The sequence below is a fragment of the Prinia subflava genome, chromosome 2 (assembly GCF_021018805.1).
Source record: "Prinia subflava isolate CZ2003 ecotype Zambia chromosome 2, Cam_Psub_1.2, whole genome shotgun sequence".
Taxonomy (NCBI): domain Eukaryota; kingdom Metazoa; phylum Chordata; class Aves; order Passeriformes; family Cisticolidae; genus Prinia; species Prinia subflava.
In genome coordinates this window covers 4,662,308-4,686,463 of record NC_086248.1, presented here as the reverse complement: position 1 = coordinate 4,686,463, position 24,156 = coordinate 4,662,308, and the positions used below count along the sequence as shown (strand labels likewise).

Below are 24,156 nucleotides of genomic sequence, written 5' to 3'. Positions count from 1 at the left end.
ACACAGCCAGGTTTGATTGTGAGGACATGTGAGCTCCTACATTTGCTCAGGAGGTGATTAAAAAAGGACAAACTCAAAGAATGAAGTTATTTTGTTGGGTTTTTTTTACTTATAGCTCAGCTAGGAATATCCTGTGTATTCATTGCATAAAGCTTTTCCTAGTGAAGATCTCACATGACAATTGTGCAATCCTTATGCTGACATCTTTCAGGATGCAGAAAAGTGTCCTTGATGAAATATTATCAGGAAAAGAGCCTTTTGATAGTGTTTAGAATTTAAAATGTGTCAAATCCATTCAATAACGACTTTTTCTGAGGATGTTATTTTATGTCTTAAATATTGTTCTGGTACATACACACACGGAGACACACAGTCTGTATTGGAAGAGTATTCATCCATGTCTTTCTCTTTTTCCTTGGCCAGGGAGAATAACTTTTAATTTTCCCAGTGAGAGAAACGAATGCCCAGTAGCCACAGAATGGCCCTTAGGCATGCACAGGTGATTTACACACAAATAGAAATACTGAAGAAATTATGTTCCAATATCTATGTGCTCCAATATTTGTTCTTCCAAATAAATGAAACATTTCTCTCTCAACACTAACAAGGCTGAATCTTTCACAAATTATCTTCAGATATTGCCAACTTTAAGCTAAAAGGACTGACAACACAAACTGCCAGGAAGAAGATGCTTTATCCAAGGGGTGGAGCTGGACTCTTTTGCTCACTGGACCTTTTGGCAAAACCCAGTTTGCTTGACTTACTGCCTCATTTTTTGCTTGTTGAGATGGGCTTTGGTGTGTGTCATATTTGGGTATTGCTTCAGGAAGTGACAGGTCGATATTCTCCTCAAGCCTCTCCAAGGGAAGAATTGTGAATAGCCATACCCTGGGTACACACACACCATCTGTGGAGAGTACAGAATGTCTGTCCTGTTAAATCAGGAGAACAAGGTCTGCCTCTGTCAGCCCTACAACACAGGGGAAAGTTTGTACATAGCAGGTCTGTCATTCCCATTTTTTTTGCTGATTGCCTTGCTTGTGACACAGGCTTTCCAGATGATAGGAAACAGCCACTTCCAGCATCCTTCAAATGCGTTTATGTGTTCATCCAGCTGCTGCATAGGGCAATCAAAATGCACACAACTTGAACTGTTCCTCTTTAGGAAATTCCCTTATGTCTCCTTACTTGCTTTATCCCTATCCTGGTGGCTATTAATGCAAAGGAAGGTGTGAGGACGTTCTTTGACAAATATTGTTGCACACCTGGAACTACTAAGTCACTTTACATATTTAGCATTCAAATAGCTGTTGTATTTTTTTATTCAGCTTCCCATCTAAATAGGATATTGGTGACATATCACAAACTTTATGTAAACAAATGTGAACAGCTATGGCAGAGTTTCGAGCTTCTGGAACGATAAAAATAAGAAATAAAGGGGTTGCTTGGGCAGTATCTTACCTAAAGGATGAGAAAGAATGTGCATTTAGTAATCTTCTTACAGAATGCCCTCAAGAATCATTAGGAGTGGCATTCAACTGACCAGACACACTCTGTGCATTTCTGTACCTGATCTAACCTGTAATGTTTTCCTTTTAAACCACAGACTCATGGAATCATTGAAGTTGGAAAAGACGTCTAAGATGGTGAAGTCCAATCATTAACCCAGCTCTGCCAGGTTCACCACTAGACCAGCACCACAAATGATACTCCTTCAGCACAGTATCTACAAGTTTTTTCTATTTATTTTCCAGGAGAAATAGAAACTTCCAAGAGAAATTGTTTTAATATTAAAGGAAGTTACCTAAAATTCCTGGCTAAATTAGCCAGGTGAATGGACGTGCCCTTTTTGGTCATGTTTGTTGGCTGACAAAGGTTCATATCAGGTTCAGGATGTCTCCTAGAAGGGGCTGATATTATTTAAGACTCTGAACTCACTTCACTGAAGTCTGAGCTAAAAGGATTCCTTGGTCAATGTGGTTTACAGAGCATGACTTGGGTGCACATTAATCTTTAATTTTCTTCTTGGTGTGTGCTCTTCTTCTAGACAAAGCTATGGAGAGCAGGGAGGTGGAATAAGGTGCATCTTGCCTTCACACTGGGACAGAAATATTTCTTAGATCTCCTGAACTTTGAGCTAAGTTTTTTTTGAGGACATTGACATTTATCCCATTTCTGCAGTGTTGCAGTAGAAACAGTCTTTTCATTAAATATTAACTTTGATTCTTCGGGTCAGCAGACCCCTGTCTCTCAAGCTGAAAGCTCAGCCAAGAAAATGCAGCTTGACCACGCAGTCCTTAAGTAGCATCCTTCACCTTAAAGAGGGAAGTAACATTCTGTGGATTTTCTGACTCTGTAGTTAGCAACAATAAGATCACAGGGTGGGTCAGGCTGGAAGGGAGCACAGCGGTTCATCTGGTCCCTCCTCCCTGCTCAAGCAGGGCCATCCCAGAGCACAGAGCACAGGATTGTGTCCAGAAAGTTCTGGAATATCTCCAGTGAGGAGACTCCACAGCCTCTCTGGACAATCTGTTCAGGCTCGGTCACTGCACAGGAAAGAAGTTCTGCCTCATGCTCAAGTGGAACTCACTGAGGCCAGTTTCTGCTCATTGCCTCTTTGTCTTGACTGGATCCAAATCACCCCCACCAGCCTCCTAGCTGATTTCTTGTAAATGTGGGTTGATATTTCAGTTTTTCTTTCTAAAAATGTGTTTTATTTTTCCATTTGACATCTCCCAGACTTTGTTCTTGAAGACTTTGCTTGATTACTAGACAGTATTTTTAAACTTTCCAGTATACAAAGAACATCAATAGAAGGTAACACTAGAAGGAATTAGCATTTTTTTCTTTCCTCTAAATAGAATAGGCCAAATAATTACATCCAGTTAGGCTATGTCCAGCTAAAGCATGATTTGTTGAAGAGGAGCATGTTTCACTTAAAAACTTCACTCTTTCACTTCTGCTTTTATTGCAAGAGTGTTGTGAAGCTGGGGTTAAATGCCGAAACAGAAACTTTTGGTGGAGGTATATCCCAAAGTTGCAGGAGAGCTGTTTGCTAGAGATAACAGGGTTCTGCTCCCTCCTGCAACGACTGTGGGCCTGTCTGAACTGCTCTCGTGATAAAAAGGAACCTCAGCTAAGATGGATGCTTTGCATAACACCTAGAAGCTCTACCTATTATTTTGTGAAAGCAATAAGAAATATTAACAATTAGACGTCTTAGCTTTAGTCTTGGGTGGTGTGAGTGATGAATCATGTGTTTCTATTGACTTTTCTTATGTTACTGTAAGTGTTTCTCTTGCTCCCCATCAGTCCCCTGTGCTGACTTGTAACAGGGCACTTGGTGTGGCTGTCCCTGCCTATGTGAAATCCCTCAGAGTCTGGTTCTAGAGGCAAGCAGGTCTTAAGCTTCTGAAAAAGCACAAGGAGATGACATCAGACTCGGCAGTGAATCATCTCAGTTGTCTTTCCTTACAGAGGACTGGCTGCCTCTAGGTTTCAAAATGCACTCTGTAGCTGTGAGTGCATCTGGATTTATGTTGACTCTTTGTACCACGCCAGAGGAGCACTAAGAAAGGACACTTGTAGGAGAAGTTGAAGAGAATTGCATTGAGTCTTGGGTATTAGGAAGGAATTCTTCCCTGTGAGGGTGGTGAGGCCCTGGCACAGATTACCCAGAGAAGCTGTGGCTGTCCCTGGATCCCTGGCAGTGTCCAAGGCCAGGCTGGATGTGGCTTGGAGCAACCTGGGATAGTGCAAGGTGTCCCTGCCCGTGGCAGAGGGGTTGGAAATGGATGTTATTTTAGGTGCCTCCCAATCCATACCATTCTGTGATTCCATGATTTCATAAGCCTTTTCTTCCTCACTGACCTTTCATGGTGCATTCCTTACTTAAATCAGCAGACACAAGCCCAGGTCAATCTGAGCAATTCCAGAAAACCTCCTTCTATGTGTGGCTCTTCCATCATTTATGCAACCAGCAGCCTCTGGAGGCTGAGCTGTGATGTTCTCAGTGGTACAGCATCAGGGTGTGGTTTAGTGGTAGCATGAAATTTTTGATCTGATCCACACAACGATTTGTCAAGCCAGAGAGAGACAGTAAAAATAAAATTTCTATAACCCAGTGAGTGCTGTAAACTCTGATCCACACCACAAACTAAACCCCAATGTAAACTGTTTTGTCCATGTGTCCACACTGACCCACAAGTTCTAATCATTTTGACCTCAGCACAAGTTGCAAATGGGGGTAGAACAATTAGTACATAAACAATTCCTATAAGAAACTCCCATATTGTTTGTTCTTCCTGTGTACAGCTAACATCCCCTCCAGCTGGCTGAATGTTAGGCAAGCAGGGACTTCTTTGTTTGCAGCTTGAATGCTGACCTGATGGAAGACATGATTTGTGACCTTCATAATTAATTTACATGACTGCTTTCTAATTGTCAGGAAGTAGGTGCTAAATCACTGAATATCCCAAAGTGGTCCTGTGCTATTGAACTGACAAGATGAATTTATTATTTCCTCACAATGGGCCAAGAACAAATTCAATGAACAACTACAACTCAGCTTACTATCTAAAATACAACACCCCTTCCGGGACAAGGCAACACAGGAGGTCCTACAGTGAATGGGGAGAAAATAAATATTAGTATGAAGGAAAAATTACCTCAGTGGAACATCTGATCTCTAAAATGTTCATACTAATCTGTGAAAGGTACAAGTTTTTGTGCTATAGCTCTTTAGGTGCTACGTTCTCCTTAGATAACTCTCATTTACCTCTAAAACATGCATAGAGTGTAAATAATTCATATAAAGCTGGATAAAAATCTTTATACTGGTTTGTTCAACAGGTCTGTCTAGATCTGCAATGACTCAGTGCAAGGCTACTGGAAAAACCTATAATACAAAGATTTAAGCTTGGTTGATGACATGTTATGGTTCATATTATGTCAAAATGGTCTGGATTGGTTTTTGGTTTCCAAAGCAACCATCCTTGTGTTTATTGATTACAGAAAGGATGGTCTAGGGCTCATCCAGCAGGCAGGGTAAAAAGCAAGACCAGAGACAGACTGAGCCAAAATGGTGCTCCTGGGCCATGGGCAGGTGCTGGGAGAGGCTTCAAGGAGGCTAAAACCTCCTCAATGCTCATTATTAAATACTAGGCTCAGATGATTATTCATAGTTCTGGCTATTTTTACCTGCCCAGCAAATTTCCATGTATTTGGGTGGCTCCTCCCTTATCACAAGGTTTGTCTCCCTGCCTTCACACTCTACAACTCATTTTCATTTCACCTTTCCCCTCCAGGTTCTTTGCACGTTCCTTTTCCATTGCCATTTTCCTCCTTTCCTATTTATAAGCTGATTTCCTCATGAACACTGAGCCACTGTTATCTGTGGAAGAGGCATGATCACTGCTTCCAACACCTAATTTATTGTGCCTGACATTTTTTACCTCTTCAATCACCCAGCATTTGTCTCTTCAGGAGCATGGAAGTTTTAGGTCATTGAGGACTTTTCCTGCAATTGTAGGTAGGTTACCACATAATAACTTCAATAAATATTTTGCCTTCTGTTTGTAAATTTTTTAATTTTATTTGTCATTCAGGTGGCAGGCTGCTGCTGATTTTTCCCATTTTAATGCTTAGAAATTGACTTTTTAAATTTAATTTCTTAATGAAATATATATAGCTATAGCTATAGCTATAGATATAGATATATAGATAAATAGATATCTTGGTTTTGTGCTGAAAATAAAGAATAAAATGCAAGATGTTGAGAAATATGTCCTGCCATAAGAAATAATGGCACCTGCACAGCAGCCACTCCCAGAAAATAACATCAACTTAAGAGTCTCTTTTAGGAGACATTTTCTGGTACATTGTTGGGTGAGCATGGATAATCACCTCCATCATCTGACCAGAGTTGCAAAGCCACATTTACATAAGAGGTAATTCTTGCTTTGAATTTATAGAAATTCTATAATTTCTGTGCTTCAGAAGCTGTAGTGCTCATAAACTGTCCTTGACTGCTCAGTGTGTCAGTCCTGTGCAAAAATCACAAGGGCTACAGTTCCATTTTTGCCAAAATAAGCTTCTTTTGACCCTTCAGCAATCACTTTGTGGGAAACTTATCACATGTGCCTGCACAAAGAATGCTATATATCACTAAATAAAAATAACACGTTTAATATAAGATAACCTTTCCTTTGTTATCTTTAGTGTAGTTTTCTGGAATTTGTTTACATTGGGAAAAGACATTTTAAATAAGATAGGTGAATGATTTTGACTGCCCTAAAAATCCCTGGTGGTTTAAAGTCAGTGAATGAAATAAAAAATCTTGTTGTTCATTCAACAAAATAAATAAAAGCCATAATTTGATTTTACTGTGGCATCCAGGGCTTTCCTCTTAATTTCAGCACTTCATGGAACAGTGGGAGAAGAGAAGAAAGCAGAAGCGTGTTAATGATGTAAAACACCAAGTGAAAAATATAATTTGATTTCAAATGGTCATTTCTGGAGAAACCCCCCAAGAATCTGATGATAATGATTCTAAAGAGTAATTTCCAGTTACATGTGTTGAGCCTTGGGCTCTCCGTCAGCAACTGAAGGAATATTTAGCATGGCCCTTTTCCATGCCAGTTTGCTACCTCAGCTTTTCCTAAAATCTGCCTTTCTTCCAGTGTTGTTATTGGTGCTGGTGTCAGAGTATCTGTTAGTCCCAGGGAGCAGTCTGAGGCTGGCATTTCACAGACCCCACAGCAGAGGGTTGGTGTTGGAGATTCAGGGATGGTCACAAGAGATCTCTGGACTCTGGGCAGCTCTTGAAATGTGGTTTATTGCACAGGATTGTGATTACAAGAGCTCTGCTTAAAGCTGCCAGCCACAGCTAGAAGTATGCCCAAGAAAAATAGAGCAAGAGAGAGAGAGAGAGAAGGAGAAGAAGAAGATGAAAATGATGCCTAAGTTCTTGTTACATTACATCTCTTTTTGTCTTGAATATGTTAATTTACAATCATCCAACCAGTAAAAGACACAAATCCTATAGAATCTACCTACAGCCTATAAGAATTACTACATTACCATACCATGTTACATTTTAAACCCTAAAAGCTTGTTTCTAGACCCCTTTTTTCTTCCCTGCCACATTGGCAGGGTCTCCCCAACCTTTGGACCCTTGGCATCCCTTTATTTGCCAAGGGTATTGTTCAATCAAGGGAGATTCTCCTTCAACTGACTGAACCATTGTTCTCCAGTTGTTCAATAACTAACAGCTTGGCATCTTACATCTCAAAGCTCGCCTTCATTTCTACTTTGATTATAGGTTTCATATTATTAAAATCTTTTGCCAAGCAATCATCTTTATCAGGCTTTCTTATTTCATCCCTCCCAACAAGCTGGGCCCAGTGACCAGCCCATGAACCCTCGGATGTCACCAGCGTGTTGGGAGGGAGTGTCACGTCCTGGCCTCTATCTCCCAGTGCCCCCTGTGCCCTCTGACTTCTGGTTAAACTGAGATATAATTATGCTGGAGGTGTGGCTATCAAATGTGATATTATAATTTATAGGGCCCAGTGCTTTGTGGGCTCTGTCTCAGCACTCACTAATTAATCTTCCTTGCCCCGACTCTGTGGGTTTATCTCAGCCTCGCAGTTGGTAAGGCTGAGGCTCGTGGGTCAAATGTCTTGCTCAGGGGTTAAAAGTCTTGCTCATAGCCTAGAGTGGAGACAGGAGCTGTCAAGAGAGTTCTTAATCAGAGAGTCCATCTCCTGTTTTTCACAGTTTAACCATGGTCTTTACGTTTAGAGGAATCCCACTTTTGGCAGCTTGGCCTAGAGAGGTGGGAGCAGCCCAGGGGTGGGGAACATCCTCTCCTGTCCCTGCTCTGATGGACCTTGTCTGCTTGGGTTTGCTCAAACATCTTGCTATGATTTTATTTTATAGGAATAAATTGGATAGTCTGACAATACAAATTTCTAATGTTATATGAAGGTTTCCAACCCTTGCCTTCTATTTAGTATGAGGTCTTGAGGGAGTAGCCTCAGGTTGTGCCAGGGAAGATTTAGGTTGGGTATTAGGGAAAATTTCTTCTTGGAAGGGTTGTCAAATATTGGAATGGGCTGCCCTGGGAAGAGATGGAGTTACCAACCCAGGAAGTGTTTAAAAGCCATGTGGGAGTGGCACTTGAGGTCATGGTTTAATGGTGAAGGTCTTTTCTGACCTTAATGATTCTGTAATTTTGTGCTAACCTGATGGTGAGATTTGTCAAGAACAAGAGCTTTGTGGAAGGTTTGTTCTGACACAGCAATAGATGGAGAAAAACAGAGGAGATACAGGCCCGTGACACTCAGCAAGGCATTGGGATACTGTAAGTGATGACTTTCCCTTTGGTTTAACCCAGAGGCCAAATTTGTAAATGAAACTGCTGCCATTGGAGCATTTTAAATATCAAAAATATTCTTTCTTAAGAAACTGTCAGAGTGTTAAATTACTTCATAACCTTTGTTCAAAACTGTGTTTAAGGCCCTTGACATGTGAATTAACAGCTGAAGAGCTCTTACACCCCTCTCCACAGATAAGGCTTAGACTTGTTCTGTAGTAGTTGCTCCTATCATCTCTCAGCATATGTGCTTCTTGTAAACCAAAACAGAAAATGTAAGAAATTAATGGTGTTATTTGCTTCTTGCCTGGACTAACACCTAAAAGGTAGCACAATTCAGAACAAACCAAAAAGCACATCCCAGTATCAAAAATGAAACCACTGTCAAGACATCAGTATCAAAAAAACTTTGTGAAAAAGCAGGCAAGTAATGGAGAGAAACGTCATTTGACATGCTGGATCTCAGCAAATGTCATACTGCTTTTAGCCCATCTGTGTGTGATAAACCCAAATTCAGCAGCATCTCAGCTTTAACGGGGACATGAACAACAAAGGGAGTATCCCAAGCACTCCTTGACGTCACCTCTGAGAAATGGGAATCCCAGGCAGCGTTTCATCTCACCTCCTGTTTGTTCTGCTGCACACCAGCAGGGAAGCAGAATCTTTTGAAATCTCCCACAAAAGCTCAAAGGTTGTGCCTGGATACCCTGCAGTGACCCACCAGGGTGCCTGCTGCTCCAGGGTGGCAATTCAAGTTGTAGGAGATCCCCTCCAGCTCCTGCTGCTGCTGTGCTCAAACACCATAGCTGGATGTCCAGAGCATGAAACCTGGCTCTCTGGGGAGGGAGCTCTATCAGGAATCTCTGATGATAAACTAATCCCTTGTTAAATATTCATTGGCCCAGATAAAGGGGGAGGAAAGAGGAAAGATTTGGAAATTAACCCAGGAAATACCTGAGGGTTTTGCCAAAATTATACATCCTCCCATAAGAGAATTGAGGTTTTACAAGGGTTTTCTGAGGAGAACACAGGGGTTTTTGGAAAATTTCACCAGCTTTAGTGTGAATTACACTCTACAAATCATACAATCAAAGTTTGGGTAGTAAGAAAGCTAAAAGATCATCTTGTTTCACCCCCCTGCCATGGGCAGGGGCACCTTCTACTATCCTAGCCTGGTCCAAGCCCTGTCCAGCCTGGCCTTGGACATTTCCAGAAATCCAGGAGCAGCCACAGCTTCTCTGGGCACCCTGTGCCATCACCATCACTCATCACCATCAAAGCAAAGAATTTCTTCCTTAAATACAATCTAACCCTGCCCTCTCTCTGTTTGAAGCCATTTGCCCTTTTCCCATTGCTTCATGCCATTGTAAAAAAAATCTCTCTCCAGCTTTTTTGGAGCCTTGCACAGTGGCAATGGTCATGAAGGTGGAACTGAGCTTCAGGAAGGTGGAAAATCCAGGCTACCAAAATTAATAATTTACATTCTGGAAACCATACATTTCCCTAATTTGACACTCTCAGTTGTTTTAATATGATGGTAATTTGACCAGCAGAAACAGGACGAAACAATAGAGGGGAGGAAACCACGGCCAAACTGTGTCTACATGTTTTGATTATTTATTGAGCCAATATTAGCTAAGAAACTTTGTGCAAGCAAGTGTTAAAATCAGGCCAGACTAGGCCCAGGACTTAATATCTAAGGAAAGGAGATATCCTTTATACAGGGAGAAAAATGAAAAAGCAATGCAGGTTCATGCGTGGGTAAGGCTCACCCTCTTGTGTCTTTATCTAGAATTGCAGTCTTGTGGGGAAAATTATTTTTACTGGCTTGAAATAAGAAGGGGAAGTGGTGAGTTCTGCCCTGCTCGAGGCTGATTTGTGTGATTCAAGGGCTATGGAAAATTGGACCCCTTCAGGAGCAGCTGGAGACAGCCCAGTGTGGTTCAAGGTTAGTGGGAAAGAGCCACAGGAACAAAGTTATCATTTATCACCTGCAGGCAGATGTAGCAGAATGTTTGATTTTTGTGATTAGGTCAGAGGAAAAGTCGCAGATTCGTGTGCTTCTTATTTTGTCCATACAAAAAATTACTTCCCTTTTTGCTTTTTACTTATTTTCCTTTCTCATCTACACTCATATGAAGTATAAAAGAGCCTGAAAATATCCATAAGGAATTTTCCAAATTTTTTAAAAAAACAACACAAAAACAAACAAACAAACAAACCCAACAACAACAAACCCAAAAAAACCCCCCAAAACCCCAAACAAACACAAACCTAGGTTTAAAAATAACTTTAATTAAAAGCTTCGTTTGTGAACTGGTGATAAATCGTGTGTTTATTTAGCAGGAAGACATTCCATTGACAATCAACAAAAAATTAATGGAAGAAAATTTAGTAGCATTTAACAAATTATGCAAAAAAACCTGAGGTGTTTTAAAATTGGGTTTCCCATGAAAAAGAAATCAGTGGCACATCCACTGCAGGAAAGACACAAAGTAACTCATTAGTGGCTTAAATGTGATTTCTACAAAACCTAAAATAATATTAGAGGTCATTTTATGCTAGTAGTCTAATTTAAGACTAAAGCAATGGCCAGATTTCAGATAAAAGTATTCCCTATAGGTCAGACAGAGCAGATGCACTGAGAGTGAATACACTTTACAGTGGGTTCTACTCTTTCCTTATAATCTCACAGCAGCTGAAATGACACCCAGCAGGAATTTAGATGATTTGAGTGGTGCATTTGCAACTTGCAGGACACTTTTTCTTCACCAGTGAGTGGCTACAGCCAAACAACATTTTCAGATTTTTGCAGTCTCCAAGGAGGTCTTGATACTTGCAAGGGTTGGCTAAAATAAGAGAGAGAAGCAAACACATGAAATGTTATATGGAAACTGAGCTCTGGTTTGATACTTCTGCATTTTCCAGAAATTCCAGTTGTTCATATCTATATAAACTTTGTAATTTTGCTCTGCTATTAAAATGGCTTGAATATTTATAAAATGTGGATTTTTAAAGGAGAATGGAGTGACTTACTGCAAAGTCCTTTGTCACAGTGGCCAGGACAGTCAGCACATTTTGGTCCACTTTTGTAAGGCGTAGCTATTTGCATTGGGTTATTTCCTCTGAAATTTGAAAGAATTACAAGACAAAACAAAGTCAACATGAAGCTCGGAGCAATTAACAGGAGTTTGTTATTTACTGCAGTGAAAGGCATCCAGAGGTTTTTGGGTAAAAGTATTTTCATAGGCAGTCATGTTTTAGTTTCAGATATTTATAGAATACTCCAAAAAATTATTTTAAGTAAGAGGGAAATAAGGTTTAGAGAAACAAAATTAATTGAGTGATTGTATAATTATAGCATTATCTGGTAAATAAATGTACATGCTTCCTAGCTCTGCTTCTCTAATAGATTTCAACTGATTGAGATTATCACACAATCACAGAATCCCAGACTGGTCTGGGTTGGAAGGGATCTTAGAAATCCCTTAGTTCCAGCACCCTGCCAGGGGCAGGGACACCTCCCACCAGACCAGGTTGCTCCAAACCTCAGCAAAACCCTTCTGAAATGCAATTCTTCACCTCTGTGAATATTCACTTGCTGTTGGCTTCCACTTTACATCTGATTTTCTCCTTTGTGCTCGGAATTACTGCATGATTTGTGCCTGATACCTGATTCCCACAGAGATAAACCCTCGTTCATCTGCTAAAATTTCCCTAATATCTCTTTCAATGCGAAATAAAACCAAAACTGATATTCAGCACTCTGTTAAACCCACAACTCACACAAGTATTTTCAAAAGTACAAATGGTTAAAGTAGATTGCACTTATTTTATCCCATAGCCAAGGATGTTTTGGAAACATTTCCATAATCATCACTACTGATAAGAAGGCAGTACGTACGCAGGGCAGTATTGGCACACGTAAAAGTACTTGTATGGGCCTGTGGGACAGTAGGAAACTCCACACCCCACCTTGTAACTGTTGTACCAGATGAGCTGTGGATTAAAAACAAGCATGTTATTTCAGAGTGAATTCTTGTAAAAAAAATCAAAAAACCCTCACAAAGTAACTGAACCAGAAAATAATTTTTTCTTTCATTTTTTTCTAGTCATCTTTTAAATTTAAAGAATACATAGAATAAAGAATACAAAGAATAAGGAATCATAGAAAAATGAGTCATAAAGAATACATAGAAAAATGAGTTTCCTCCAGTTTCCAAATGCTTTTGAACATAGTTTCTGGCAGGACACTAAAGCTGAAATTCAGATATTTTCATCATAGTTATTTTGCTTTGACGCTTCTTAATTATGTATTTCAATCTCTATATAAAAAATATTTATTTCTAAATTAAAGTTTTTTCTACAGACTAATATTTCCTTTTTGGACAGCTCTTTCAAAATACTGGTTCCCTTGCCTCCTACTTAGATGGAAAAGAATTTTAGCTTATCATTCACCTTTGGATCAGAGTATGAATTATAGATACTACTTTCATGACATTGATAATTCTTTTCCTGATTATAAATAACTCCCAGCTGGCTTCATCACACTCCTGTTTTTCTGCTGTATCCCTGCAGTTTGTTTCAAGTCTCCATACCTGGGTGTAGCTTGCAACATTGACATTTTTTGAGATTGCTCCATATCCATACTGGAAATTGGAGGACTGACTGTGCCACACTTGAATTACATCAGCCCATGCTCTTGGGTAGGATGACAGCAGCACATTCTCACCACAGGTGACACCTGGTGCAGAAGTAAATCAATTTTATTAGAGAGAAGCAGACTACAGGGTGGAGGTGGGACAGAGGGGTTGTAGCTATATTCTTAAAATGAGCCTATGATGGTATTCAGTTTGCCCTGTGATTTTAAGGACTTCCAAAAATTTGTCTTTCAGAGTGTTCACCTTACAAAAATGATGGGCTTTTTGTTTAATAATCACAGAATCACAGAATGGTTTGGGTTGGAAGAGACTCAAAGGTCATCTTGTTCCAACCCCCCTGCCATACACAGGAACACCTTCCATCTGATAATCCTAAAAAGCTGTTCTACAACACACTGAAATTCACGCTTATTTCTGTTTCACATTCACAGGGGTCATCTGCAAACTGTCATTAACCCATCAGCTCAGGTTCCATCCTTGTCAGTACCATCAATAACTCTCTTGTCTCTCGGACTGATTTTCATCCCACACTGACTTGCCCATTTCTTAGCATTTTTGGCAGCTTTCTCACTCCACACCTGAAAGACACAAAGGAAGAAGTATCCAGGTCACAGATTAGGTTAGTGCAGCCCATGAGAAGGAAAAAAAAAATAGGGAATGGCTTGGGTGTTGAGCATTGAATGCTGCCATGGCCCTCAGTAGAAAGAGGAGGAGTTGTGCTGATTTAGTCTCCTGGGGCAGAGGAACCACATTTCTTCAGCTCTTAAAGATTTCAGAGTGGGTTATCTGCACAGTTCAATCACACAGTCCTGATCTCCAGACAGTGCTGATTAAAAGGGTTTTTAAAACACACTACTGCTTTCTTTCAGCTTTGTGTCTGAATGAGCACTGCACTAAATGGTATAAACTGGTTTTCAGCCCAGCTGCAGCTGAGTTGTGGTGACAAACATCAGCTGGCTTTGAACCTGGGGAATGTTTGCAGTCTCTGTGCAGGCTTCACCTCAAAGCACTGAACAGCTCATCTGCTCAGGGGACAGGGATAACAAGGACTGTCAGGAGTGACAGGGATGGGAGAAATTTTGCAGATTTAGTTCTCTTTTGCCCTCCTGACAGTGTGACATTCAGAAGCTGCTCCGCCTTTGCTTTGCATGCGCTTTCCTTCCTCCAGGGTTTGTTTCTCTTTTTAAATTCAGAGAATCAGAGATTTGGGTTGGAATGGACCTTGAAAGGACTTTTAGTCCCACCCCTGTGCTATGGGCAGGGACATCTTCAACAGGACCAGGTTTCTCAGAGCCCTGTTCAGCCTGGCCTTGACATATCCAGGGATGGGGCAGCCACAGCTTCTCTGGGCAACCTGTGCCAGGGCCTCCCCACCCTCATCATAAAAATCTTATATCTAATCTAAATGAATCCTCTCTTGACTACTGAAAACCATTATCTCTTGTGCTATTGCAAGAGGCCCTGATAAAGTGTTTGTCTTCATTCTTATAGACCCCTTCAGGCACTGGAAGGAGCTCTAAGGTCTCTCTGGATCCTTCTCTACTCCAGGCTGACACCCCCAGCTCTCCCAGCCTGTCTCCAGAGCAGAGGAGCTCCAGTCCTTGGAGCATCTTGCTGGCTCATGTTGAGTTTCTCATCCACCAATACCTCCTAGTCCTTCTCATCAGGCTGCTCTAAATCCTTTCACCCCACAGCTTTGGTGCTGGGTTTGTCCCATTATTTCCTTTAAGGGAAAAGCAGGCTGGCTGTAATTCATAGCTCACCATCTTCAGCATGTTCCTGGCTGTGGGAATTACAGATCTCCGTATTTCATTGTGCAGCTCGAGAATCTCTTTTTCATTTGCAGACTTCAAATGAGGAAAGGAGAAGGCGTTCACTTGTTTATATAGCAAACCCTGGAAAAAATAACAGTAAAGGTCCCAGTTAACAGATATATAATAAACAAGATAAATTATGAGCTTCTTGTCACTTTTGTTTGGTCAACTGAACCTATCTCAATAACTGGTCTCATAAATCTTGTTTAAATTAAGACATTTATGGTGGTACAAATAACATCTCTGCCAGTTGTTTTAGGCTGCAGCTATACTCAGGTAAAGGAAAGTATCAATTTACAACATGCTTCACCTCAGATTTATTGAAGAAAATGATCATTTTCTTCCCTAAAGTGCTTATCTCTTTTCATCAGAATATCTTGATAAATAGCTCTCATGCAAATACCTGCATAGCAGATATCTTACAATCTAATCCTCTTCGTGAGACCTATGAATCAGATTTCTGAATCTTAAATTAATTATTTATTTATGAAAAATGTCTTTTAAAGTTAGCCCCGTGAAGGGAAGAATATTTTGATAGGCAGAACCACAGAATGATTTGGATTGGAAGCTCAAAGAGCCTGTAGCTCCCAAGCCCCTGTTTTATACAGGGACACCTTCCACTAGATCAGGTTGCTCAACCAACGCATTAATAATAATAATAATAATAATAATAATAATAATAATAATAATAATAATAATAATATCTGTACAAAATGAGAGTTCGTCTTCAATGTGTTACGTTAACAATACTTGCACCCCATAATTCTAAACCTCTAGAGATCACAAGATCAGACTATATCAGGTCAGATATCTATACAAAGGAGTCAGATATAGGGGTTTTGCACAGATGAATGTTCCTACCTGTCCATCAAATTGGTGTAGCAAAGCAGCCAGGAAAATAATTGCAGTTAGTAGATCCATTTCTAGAGGGGGAAAGAACCCAAAAACAAACCCCCAAAATCCATTAGTCTCTGTTGCATACATTTTATGGCATAATGTGATATATGAGTGAGATACAAATCTGTTGCAAGCCTGCACAAAGAAGTTTATTGTAGTTGATCCTGCATGTGGATGTGCTGAAACTGTGCACAGGCACCACTGCCTCCTACAGAGAGAAGACTCCACCTTGCATGGAAGCAGAGACTGTAAATAGCATAAAGTTGTGTGTTATTTGGAATAGATAGATCAGCCCCTTTTGGCTCCTTTATTCAAGATATTTTGAATTTGCAGCATTTACTTCATGTTTGCCTCCCTGTATATAAAAAAAAAGCCCATTAATGTGTTCAGCCCTGTCCCATCAGTATCCTTCTCAAGCATCCTCCACAGTGAGATTTGTTGTTTTGGACTGGAGCACTGAACACATAGACTGTTGTCTAAATTTCTTTCCCACTTCCCTATTTCTTCATTAAATCAGAACCATAATGGCTCAAGCAAATGGTGGTGATCACCCTCGTGTTTCATCTGACACCTAGACATTAAGAAAACCTTCAAATATGATGTTATTAACAAACAGCCTTGGCTACTGCACTCTGAGTCCTGAGGAACCTCATGTAGGTGTACACAGACACTCTGAATCCCCCTCATACTCACAGGATGCTTTTCCTGCACATCAAAATAAGGAAAAGTTATGTATCTTTGTATTGATGAGGATATATGGGGGAAAGGTCGTCTTGGTTGTTAAAAGGATGTGGCAAAATCCCAAGGAAGACTAGCTTTGAGCTCAGAGGTTGCCTTTAACTAGACAGGAAAGAGGGAAATAGAGATAACAAAACTCAACAAATATAAATGTCTTAGAGGTGGCCTCTGAGAAAAATCAACAGTGTAAGCAGGACTGATCAATAGAAATATAGGAAATTCTGCTTGACAGGGAGACTATCATTGTTAAAAAAAAAAAAAAAATTGTCCCTCCTTTAAGTTTAGAATCACTAACCCTTGTCCTATCATGCCATTCAGATATTCAGTCTTTATCTTGTTTTCCTGTGATTTCATAAGGAAATTTGCATGAGGTAGAGGCAAGGATCTCACTGATATTAATGAAGAATAAATTCTTAAACTGCAGGGATACTTTTAGACACAGAGGAGTTGTCTTGCCTATACACACAGAAACAAAATCTTTTTGGGACTTCCCAGATTAAGTGCTGCAACAAGAAACATAAAATATTTCTAGATCCAGAGTTAAAGTTGATTAAATACTACTGCACATCTTCAACTGCCAGACTCCACCATCAAATCTGTCTCTGGGACTAAATGTGCTGGGCTTGACTTTCAAAGTCAAACAATGATGGTTTCCAGATAAAATTATCCTTCCCTGTGTGTAGTGCTCAATCCTCTAAATCACTTCTGTGCTTCTGAAAAACAAATGCCAGAAATGCTCTTTTAGGCAACTCTACTTGAAAACCTGAGGTTTCATCAAAATTTAGTTGAGTGTAAAAACAAGTAAAATAAACATTGTAACTTCAAAACTGTAAGCAAATTTCTGTTTGAAAAATACAGTCTTTATGTTTAATCCTAGTGTTTGATTCCTCAGTAGAACCCTTCTCCTGCCATCTGATACAGCTTTCAGGCATAGCAGGTTTGAAAGTCTGGCAGAGTGTCTTTTGTCTTTTCAGTTATTTTGATATATTTTTCCTCTACCTTCTCTGAGTTTACCTTTTTAAATTTCATTAAAGTAATGAAATCACTCTCCATTAAGAAAAAGTAATTACCATAATAAGGTAAGCTTGTTACGTACAATAATATATATTAGACATTTCAGCAGCATATATACATGAAAGTTTGGAGAGATAGTTTGCATTTAGAGATGACAAAATTCCAAGTTCAGCTGTACTGATGTAACTCAATACCCAAGTGAAATAAATTCAACACGAAAACTATTCAAAAGACTTTAGAAAAGCATTCCCCATGACTTACACCCACATGAAAAAATTTCTTGGTATTCTTTTATGTTCACACTTGAAAAAAGAAGCAAGTAGGTTCAAGTGTTACATTTTGATCTAAGGAAATACAGGAATTAGACTCCACTGTAGCAATTTTTTATCCCTACTCATGGAAGGTGTGGTTTCATAGAAGATATATTTTATTTTAATTCTTTCCCTGAGATATTGTAAGCAGAAATTTCCTTTCAATTATCACATTATCAATTATTGGTAGAACTTAGCTATTAACTGCATAACCTTTGTAGCACAGTGAACAAGAGGCTGTGGATAAAATCCCTAAGGCTGAAGTTCAGTTCTGCACCTTACCTTCATCCACCAGAATCCTCCTGTGCCTGAGGAAGTGGCAGGAGAGTGAGAGGCTCTCCCCAGTCCAGGGTTGGTATATATATACATACATTTCCCGTTTTTTTCCCCCTTGTCAATATTTATTGTTGATAAATGACATCAGCTTTGTGGCTGCCCATTGTGCAAGAATTTTTCTTAAGGAACAGGTGACTGAAAATTAACCAATCCAGCTGGATTTTTTTTTTTTTTTTTTTTTTTTTTGTGTCCAGTGTAAGGAAAAAGAGAAGTCAGAAGACCTGTCCTTTTGCACAACTTCAACTTCTGTCTGATCAGCAAGCGACAGTGTTAATATGTTCACAAAATAAAAGCTTGAATTCTGAGCTGGTTGTTTTACAGTTGTTTTTCCTGTTTCTGGCAGAAGAGTAGGATAAATATTTTGAGACAGAGACACAAGTGAGTAACTTCTTAGCTGTACTGAACAATTGGCTGAATAAAACTTTTATTCCATTAACTCACTGAGGCTGTGGCACTGGGAATCACTTTTTACCAGTGCATGTAGTGATAGGACAAAGGGGAATGACTTTAAGCTGAAAGGGGGCAGGTTTAGAACAGATATGGTGAAGGAATTATTGACTGTGAGTGTGGTGAGACACGGCAAGAGCTTGCCCAGAGAAGCTGTGGCTGCCCCATCCCTGTAAATGTCCAAGACAAGGCTGGATGGGGCTCTGAGCAATCTGGTCCAGTGGAAGGTGTCCCTGCCCATGGCAGGGGGTGGAACAATCAGATCTTTAAGGTCCCTTCCAACCCAAACCATTCTGTGATTCTGTGATTCTGTGATTCTGTGATTCTGTGATTCTGTGATTCTGTGATTATTGTACACATAACTCACCCCAGATCTTGCTCAAGATTAAGTTATTGCTTAATAACATGCTGCAGATGTTTCTCATCTTCCTTCCTCAGTCTGGAGAGATGTGTGGCATGCGCTCTGCTCTAGTGCAGCATTAAAGGGTTTGGGCTGAAAAGACCTTAAAGATCTCCAAGTTCCAACCCCCTGCCATGAGCAGGGACACTTCCACTAGTCCAGGATGCTCCACACCCTGTCCAAGCTGGCATTACTCTGCTCATCCTTCCTTCTTGCAGAATCTTTGTTCCCACTCTCTTATAAGGTAAAATGTCACAAAGGCAGCTTTAACAGGTCCTCATTGCTCAATCACAGCCTTCCCTGCTTCCTTGCATGCATTCTGTTGGCCATCAGAAGCCATAAAGCATCTGCACCTCTCCCAGTTCCTTTCTTGGTTCCCCTCCCCATCCTTGCCTCTGCTGTGCTGTGTTGCACACTGAGCACCCTTTCCACCACACTGGGTGGGGGTTGCTGCCCCTGCAAGTCAATATTGTCTCACTGTTTCCAGATTTCTGCTGAATTCTCAGCTGCTGCCAGAGTTCTAATGTTGTTTTATAATCCCTGTGCTGGAAAACACAGCTGCCTTTGTTCTTTCTTTGTGTAGCGGGCAGCACTTAGGGGAAGTTGCCTCTGATAAGGTCTCCCACATCCTTCCACGTCCTGAGATAAGGGCAAAGGTACTTTTTTATGTGAGGTGCTTGTGACAATTTTGATGAGACCAAGGTTATCACCATCAGAAAGCCTCATGAGGCACCTACCAGAGTTAAGACTGTGTTTCTGTTGACTGTGAGGGGAGGCAGCCCAGCAGCTCCAGATTCCCAATGTCCCAGGAGATACTTCCATTCTTTTACCCCATCCACCATACTCTACAATTTTCATTAATTCACTACAGTGACCTGAGCTTTATTTGTACTGTTAAAATGAAATTATGCTCCCACAAGTATTGCTTGAAAGCATGCCCCACCTGTTTACACAGTGAAAACCATTTGTTCTCCAAAGGATGACTGTCAGATCTGCTACAATTCATGGTCTGTGGGTGAAATAATTGGGAGGAAATAAAAGATTAATAAAACTGACATCCGGAACCATGGTACAAAGAACAATTTAGCACAGCAATTCCCACTTCCCCATGTGGAATACCTGAAGGGGTGGGGTAATTTAATTAAAAAATAAATTAAGAATTTATTCCACAGGTTTCTGCAAATGTATGTGTATTTTTAAAGATAAATCTACAGAAAATTCTTAAAACAGGATCAGCTTGAGTGATTTGAATGTGGAAGTTCTCCTCCAGGCCTTGTGTAAACCTGAACTGCAGGAATCCGATTTATCTCAAGCAATGAAGACAAAAATTCAGTTTCTTCAATTCTTTATTTCCACTGAAGTCAGTGACAGTTACAGCAAAATTTTAGATTAAAATCTATGTGGTTCTGTGTGGTTCAGAACAGTGCACAGATCTTTTTCTTGGCTGTCAGGACACCTTGCAGACCTAACTTTGTTTGACAAAAAGGAACACTATTGATTTCTTCCACACAACCCAACTCACCTTCCACTCCTGATTATCATCATCATCATCATCATCATCATCATCATCATCATCATCATCATCATCATCATCATCATTATCATCATTATTAGAGAGAGAAACAACAGACTCAATCAATCAAAAAGTTGCTGTCAGAGTATAAGCACAGTATAACAGAATAATGAAAAAAAAAAATTATCCAGGAACTTTTAGCAGCCTAGTCCTTCTCTTGTGCTGCCAGAAAGGGATCTGTAAAAAATCAGCTGTTCCTTAGAGATGTTTTTCTATATGTTTCTAGAAAGTTTGCAACAAGGAGATTCCATGGTTTCCTTGGGTGATAAATGTCATTCTTTCCTTTTCTGTTTACTATTCCAGAAAGCTTTTAAAGTCAGACATACAAAATTGCAGGAGGGATTTTGTGTATGTGTGGGAAAGTCATTTCCATGAAGCCCAAAATGGATTAGCAAATGATTCAATCAGTACAATCATACACTTCTCATATCAAAGTACAATGCCTGTGTTCATGCCTGTGTTCACGCTCTTCTCAATCTTTGCTGAAAAATGGCAAAGCTGAGCACTGTAAAAATGCAAAATTGTCCTTTTTAAAGCATATATGGATTGTTAATTCAGCTTCACTTTAGATCTAGTAAGTCATTAGAAACTTTTTCTAAATCTCTGCTGTGGGACATCAAGAATCTGACTCCAGAAAAGAAATCTGGGGTAAAACTCATTCCATCTCCTGGGACAACCCAACAGTGAAAGCACGTGCAATTTCAGCTTGACTTTCCCTTGCAAATAGATAAAACACACCCCTGAAGTCACCTTTGGGAAGCAGCACATCTGATACATTTAAAATGTTAGATTAGAATAAGAAAAAATATCAGATACAGGTCAATGAGAGAGATGAGCTTCTTCTCTTCAATCATATTTCTCCCATAAATCAAATAAACCAATGCCTGCTGTAAGTGAATTATAACAACAGTGTGGAAGGATACACAGAAAGTGAACAGAGGAGAATTCTGTGTGGAAACCATTAGAACAACACAATTTTTTTAGATACGTCTTTCTCTGTGAGAGTCAGGTGTAACCAAACAAAAGCCCAGCTGATCCTTGAGAACAAATCCCTTATTTAAACTAAATATTTTCAACAGGAAAAAGAGCAAACAAACCATAATGACTTTCCTTAGAATTCAATCTGACTTCTGATATAGGTGATTTATTGATTTTTATTGTTTTTTAAAGGAAGTGAGAATGTAACACTTTCTCTCTAACTAATGGTGAAAGTCACAAAGGAGTGCAGACTCAAACTATCACAGATATCTCAAATGTAATGATCACATGGAAGCATTTATTTATTACTCATGAATGAAACAGGTTCTATGTTCAATTTACATGGTTAATAACTTCAGACATCCTTGTCTGAGAAATACAGACTACACAAATGGAATTTTTTCATGAACACCCCTTTTTTGGTGCATATATTTGCTGGAAAAAGATTTTCTGTAATTTAGCAGCAGTGACAATGTGGGGCCTTTTACTGCGAAATCTTTTAAAGAGTGTGGGTGTGCAATTAATTCCTTAAAATGCTTATATTCCTTAAATCTTTATATATGAGCATTTTAGTCTTTTCCTGCATTTGACATAAAAGTAAACCAGAGTTGTTGTAGAGGGTGCAGAAAGAAGGTCGATCTTCTTGTAATGGTATCTAGTTGGCAAAAAATACCTCGAATCTGTTGCAACAAAAAGTAAAATGCGTTACAAAACAGAGAAATCTTATTTCCAAGTGAGTGAGTCTCACACAGAACATTCTATTGGATTGCTTGCAGTAAGAAAAGGAGAAATATCTGGAGCTGTGAAAAGAAATATTTATAGAAACTCCACTTAAAATCACAGAATCCCACCTTGGAGTCATTTGGAAATGATATTGCTGATTAAATGCATTTTGACTCATAATAATTCCTGAACCAACTGCATTTGGCCACAGCCAAGCTTCTTTGTGGAGTGACTTCTCACTTTTTTTAGTAATGGCATAGATTTAACAACAGTCTGAAGCTGGAAATTATTTGATAGCAGATGAGTAGAAGCTACACAACCAGAGGGTATTCTAAATACCCATTCAAAGCATATCTTGACTGAGGGGGCTTTCCACACACCTCTCTGAAGCTGGGCCTTTCCATAGAGCTTCTGGATGGGGAGAAAGGTAAGAGAGCATTTATTTTCTTGGAAAGGTCCTGAGAAAAAGTGCTGCAAAGGCAGACATAGATTCCTGGTTTCTGCATCCTGCAATATTTTTCCCTTTAGAGAGATTGATGTGGTGTGATGTGATGTGGTGTGATGTGGTGTGATGTGATAGAAACTGTACACACAGTCCAGAAAGATGAACCTAGAACACACTGTTCTGTAAGGACCAGCAGAAAAATGATTGCTAAGGAAAAAATATTTCCTGATTGAAAGTGATAGACAGCCTTTACATCTTTCTGCTGTTGGAGAGTACCCAGTTGTTCACACAAGTATCCATATCTCAGTATGCATGCTTGTGTTAGTGCTTTTCTACGGCCAAGTCAGGGAAAAGCAAATACAGTTCAGTTCTTCATAAATCAATGAATAAACTCTTCCGAGAGAAGTCATGAAATACAGTTGAATTATACAGTTGTCTAACTAAAAGGAGTTACCTGAAGTGTAGGTGTTGGAGTCCAGGGCACATGGAGAACCCCTTGGGCTGCCCTGGGGGGACCCCAGGAAGGCGCTGCCTTCGACCTCAGTCCATGGGGAAAGCGTCCAACACTCAGAGATGAACTACGAACAACAAAGATCTGAAATAAACAGTAGTTTAGTTTATCACAGGGTGAAAATGTATAGTTTTAGTTTTTAAAATGGAAGTTGATGAGAGCAAGATGGAGAATTTTGGGTGGTGTCTCGTTCTTCAACTCCATCTTCTGTTGTGACGGCAGCACAGAGACATTGGTGGAATTGTCTAGAATAGGTAGCAATTATCAGCACAAAATTGTAAATATAGTATGTTTTAGGAGTTAATTGGACTAGAGACCTTTAAAAGACCTTGAATTTTCTGTCTGGGGGGGCTTGCCAGCTGTGTTTTTTCAGCTAGTGGCATGCAGACCTTGAGATAAGAAACTGAATAAACATCTCTAAAAACCAAAGCTGCAAGTTCTGCTCATCCTTTCAAACCCTGGTACAGGACTTTCAGAAGAAAAACCCCTAATTAGGGGATTATGGAGAAGAAATTATGAGATGTAGGTCTCTACTACCTTTTCTATTTACATCTCAGTAAGTTATCCCACCAGAAGGAGGGAGATCTTCTAGGTTAGTGAAGACCTAAGTCCTAATTAACAGCCCATGAGGAGGCACTTGGCACCATCTCATATAAAACAAGACATCTTTGCAGTGCTAAGGATGTTGCAAGTGGATATGGAAGACTTGTGCCTTTCTAGATTTTATCTGGAGCCCTGGCAGGAGGCCCTGGGGAATGTCAGGAAGGTGAGGACTCAAACTGAACTGAATGTTTTGAGACATACAAGCAGCTGAGAGAATTGGGTTTATTCACTCTGGAGAAGAGAAGGCTCCAGGGAGACCTTAGAGCTTTCAGCACCTAAAGGGGTGCCCAGAGAGATGGAGAGAGACTTTTGGCAAGGGCATGGAGTG

The 24,156-nt window shown here is 39.9% G+C and overlaps 1 protein-coding gene across 1 annotated transcript; it reads right to left on the bottom strand.

Annotated features, from left to right (window-relative positions):
• Positions 1–10,652: 10,652 nt before the first annotated feature.
• Positions 10,653–18,262, bottom strand: LOC134564587 (cysteine-rich venom protein-like). The gene is made up of 8 exons (XM_063423489.1): positions 18,095–18,262; positions 15,714–15,775; positions 14,802–14,933; positions 13,526–13,616; positions 12,976–13,121; positions 12,282–12,376; positions 11,414–11,502; positions 10,653–11,226 (listed from the first exon to the last, which is right to left on the bottom strand). The coding sequence occupies exons 1-8, from the start codon at positions 18,183–18,185 to the stop codon at positions 11,099–11,101; spliced, it is 834 nt and encodes a 277-aa protein (XP_063279559.1). The 5' UTR covers positions 18,186–18,262; the 3' UTR covers positions 10,653–11,098.
• Between the last annotated feature and the right edge of the window lie 5,894 nt (positions 18,263–24,156).

Bases quoted from the DNA above. Each gene is read 5' to 3' on its own strand.
- LOC134564587 (XM_063423489.1), bottom strand. From the start codon at position 18,185: ATGTATGTATATATATACCAACCCTGGACTGGGGAGAGCCTCTCACTC. The intron at 13,122-13,525 runs GTACTGACAAGG...CTTCTGCACCAG, and splicing joins AGACAAGAGAGTTATTGATG to GTGTCACCTGTGGTGAGAAT. The intron at 11,227-11,413 runs GTAAGTCACTCC...CTCTTATTTTAG, and splicing joins CTGTGACAAAGGACTTTGCA to CCAACCCTTGCAAGTATCAA.